Source organism: Atta cephalotes (assembly GCF_000143395.1).
Source record: "Atta cephalotes unplaced genomic scaffold scaffold00032, whole genome shotgun sequence".
NCBI lineage: Eukaryota > Metazoa > Arthropoda > Insecta > Hymenoptera > Formicidae > Atta > Atta cephalotes.
This window is the reverse complement of record NW_012130096.1, coordinates 2,768,038-2,772,160: the sequence shown is the minus strand read 5'-3', so window position 1 is coordinate 2,772,160 and position 4,123 is coordinate 2,768,038. Positions and strand designations below refer to the sequence as shown.

At 27.7% G+C, this 4,123-nt stretch overlaps 1 protein-coding gene across 1 annotated transcript in view; it reads left to right on the top strand.

The window, feature by feature from the left end:
- Positions 1-58, top strand: part of LOC105621305 (trans-1,2-dihydrobenzene-1,2-diol dehydrogenase-like) — an 11,248-nt gene extending 11,190 nt beyond the window's left edge. Inside the window, exon 5 of the mRNA XM_012202771.1 lies at positions 5-58. Within this exon, the coding sequence (XP_012058161.1) occupies positions 5-58 (54 nt within the window). The remainder of the gene's footprint in view (positions 1-4) is intronic.
- Positions 59-4,123: the final 4,065 nt, after the last annotated feature.

Genomic DNA, 4,123 nt, shown 5'->3' with positions numbered 1-4,123 from the left:
TCAGATGGTCATTGCTGATCTGTATTTGTTGGAAGACTATAAAGTCGATCGAGAATAAAGTCCAAAAGATTGAAAGTTTAAAATTAGCTATCAATTACGAAAGAAATCTGGCAGGATCTGTCTAAATACATGTATCTATCGATGGCTACGATCGCATGGTGTTGCAATGCGGCGCATCACCGAAAGAATGACTGTTGAGCTTAAAATTATAGAGGATTTCTCAAGGATGATCTACACGCAGTAACTTTTATTCCTAAGACTACTTTTATTCCCGTTCTCTCTCCTTGATCCAGTTCGCGGTAAAAGCTTCCTTTTGAACAAATGTGACACTGAAAGGGTACGATATTTAAACTTTTGTTTGTCCTAATTTCTTCTCAAAACTATTATTTATTAGCCTTATGAATAAAACAAGTCATTTAAGAAAACATGATTCCTTGATAAATAAAACAAGTTATTTAAGTAGAAAGAAAACGTGATTCTCTCTTTTTTCCGAAACCTTTCATTTTCTTTTAAATTATATCTTTCTAAAGAGGGACAAGCTACCATATAATTTTTTTACCATTTTCTTCATCATGAATCATTGTATATTATAAACGACATAATAATAAAATATCATAGCAAGTAAACGAAAGTATAACTTGTACATCACATTTTCAAATATATATTATCTTGTTTATTATATTTTTATTATCTTGTATATTATATTTTTTAATTTCTCTCATATTTTTTGTTAATTTAAATGAAACAAGAAATTCAACCTTCATAAGGAATTTTTTAAAATTGTTTCTTTTAATGTTTTATAATTCTTTAGTATAAATTAGAATTACTTTCTATCTCTATTACGAGAAATTACTTGCAAGATAGATTAGAAAGCTTTAATCACTATTTAAAATAACTTACTGTTTTACTTACGGTTATATACTTTAAAATAACTTACGGTTTAAGATCAATTATGGATTATTTATACCATTCAAAATTTTCTGTACATTTTTTTTTGTTTAAGTGAAAGGATGGCAAATAAAGCCACATCGTAATGATTCAGCACTACAGATGACGAGCTATTAGCATCAGGTGATGCCGCTTTTATGTTAGAATGTGACTTCTCGAGACCACGTGATCTTACGGTGTCGACCAATCTTAATGGGAGTAAGAAGAGGTTGCTGTTTCATCATTAATTCAACTTTCGATATAAATGTTGATTACTGCATTTTTTTCAATTATTCATAAGCTTAACAGAGATGCAGCTGAGATTGATTTTCTTTACGCGTGAAACGAAAATTGAAAAGAAAATTGGCAATTATTCTTTAATAAACAACATTAATTTGTAAAAGTTTTCATCTACTAAAGATCTTAAGTAAAGAACTTTGATCCTTTTGAACAGATACATGTGTCTGTTATGGGACTAAGTAAACATTGCTTTATTATCTGGTTTCGTTTCTCGAAAACATTCACGAAAATTTCCAATGAGTAGAATGTCTAAAAAATAAAACTTTAAGATATCTTTAAAAAACATCTTAAGATATATTTCATAGAAAACTCTGAAAGATACCTTAAAATTGTCTTATGCGTCAATTTTAGATATTTTGCTCATTAAATTATATCAATCAATAATCGCCATACACAAATCTTCATTTGAAAAATTCTGTCGGTTTTTTATTGAAAAAATGTTACAGTATTATAAATAATATTACAGTATTATAAATAAAATTGTAGCTCGAGTTTCTCTCTCGCTGGCACAATCGGTAGTTTTCTCTCACAAAGCTATTTTTGATATTAAATACGATACAAATACAATCGTTAAACGAAAAATGTGATTAATGTATTTCGTGATTGATTAAATTGGCATTTAAAAAAAAAATCTAAATCAATCAAATTAATTAATGCCCATTTCTACCAATGTAGAAATTAATTTTAAACTTGGTGTAACTTACTCTTCATCTTTTTCTATTCATACATAGAAAGTTGAATTCAAATTAAAATTAAATTACAATGATAAAAAAAAAGTATAAATCCATTTTTCAAAAGATATACCTAGCTTGCATTTATCGAACATCGTTGTTGAATGATAAAAACATATTTGTATCTTAATTAATTTCAAAAGAGAAGAAAGTTGAAGAAGAAGTCGAGAGTGCCGTTTTATTAAATCTTACTAACGTTCTCGATTGATGAAAACTCACAATTGATTTTACGTGAAATTGTTGTTATTGCTTGTTATTTAATTTACGTTGTTTAAATAAATTATATAATTTGTTCGAGCGGATTTCTCATTGCTATATTATATTATATATCTTAATTTAACATACCGCGCAACGGTAGAATGTATGTAACTTATATGCACGATTTTTTTACAATCTATTTTTATTCCAAAGATATATAATGCGATAATTTCGTCGATAACCCCTTGTCCCTTCTATGATATTGTATAATGGAAATTTTCAAGTTACTTATTGACATATTAACTGTGCAGTAAATAATTTTAACAGATATTTCAGGTTATTTTAAAAATCCATTTAAAAGTCGATTTAAAAGTCTGGAAAATTAGAAGTACATCTAATTGTTATGACATAATTTTTGCGATAAAAGTTATAAAATGGATAAATAAGTAGCGTAATTGCAGCGATAACAAAATTCTCCGTTCGTTACGTTATTACAGGTCACCGTGGTAACGTTTTAAGAAATGAAAGGGTATCGCATGATGATTATGCAAAAACACGAACAAACACAAAATCTAATGGCTATATCGTGTAAATATGTATAAATCACTCATAGCCAAGTCAACGTTATGCTCAACCTATTAGAATGATCAACGTATCAAATATATTGGAATATTCAATTTAAGTCTTCTCTAACGTTTTATTGACTTCTCTCTCTTTCTATCCATCTTTCTGAATGAGTGTATCGCAATACTAAACTCTTCTCATTGTGACTCGTGACTTAATTTAATAAATGGGTAGAACTATCTGGAAGCCTCTTTTACTGTCAAGTCGTTTATGTGACGCTTTTGTAACAGCAAAGCATGTTAATAATTAATTAGTAGAAACTTCATAGATTTTAACAACACGCCGGCTTAATTATTTCGAAAGACGAGAAATTATATATACATACATACATACAAAAAAAAAATATATATAAATACTTTAATTTCAAACTTATCATTAATGATCAAAAATATTATCATTAATACATTAATTATTCGGTAATTTATGTTGCGAGTAATTTATACTCATTTTTTTGTATTTATTGAGAAGTTCGTTAAGAATTCTTGGCATAAGAATATAGCCAGTATGGAAATAAAAATAAAAATGATAAAAAATTCAGGAAAATTCGGAAGAAATATAGAATCCGTTATTCGATAAAAATAACAACTCGGCATGACAGAGATTTCCTTAATTTTTATACTACTTATTAATGATATAATTAGAAAATGTATGTGTAGCTTTTATCTATTACGTGACTGACACTATTGGATAATGCGTCACAGTAAGTAATCCCCCACTTCCATTTATCTTTTCATATATAAGAAGCTATTATCGAGGCATCATTGGCCAGAAACCGGTCTTTCGATCGCGGCAGATTTTGGAATCAAAGTATTTACATATAATTTGTAATAATGGCAACGGCAAAGTTCAAAGACACATCTCCCTATGTCAAACCGAAACCTTCGCCACCTGAGGATGATTACCTGTATAAGAAGTAAGTAATTAGTTATCATTGCACAATATAAATTCGCATCGGCGTGATATGCATTGTAAAATAAATGTTATACTGGATTGACGGAAATTTGTTCGATAAAGAAAATTGCTTATTGAAAAACGTTTATTTTTATATTCTTAAAATTTTATTTCTATTTTTAATTTAAAACCGATACGAAAAATGTCTACGCGCAACAAAATTCATATGGGTTTTAAATAAACAAATTTTCAACTAATTTTATAAATGACTTTTATGTAGGTGGACAATTACTGCAGTTTTTCACTTTAGACTTTCGAGACCAAAAATTTCAACTACATTTCTTCAAGATTTTATGTTTCTTTCTTCCAATATTCTTTTACTAATTACTCTTCTACTAATGTAGAACTAATATAAATTAATATTAAAATATATATTAAAAATAAATTAAACT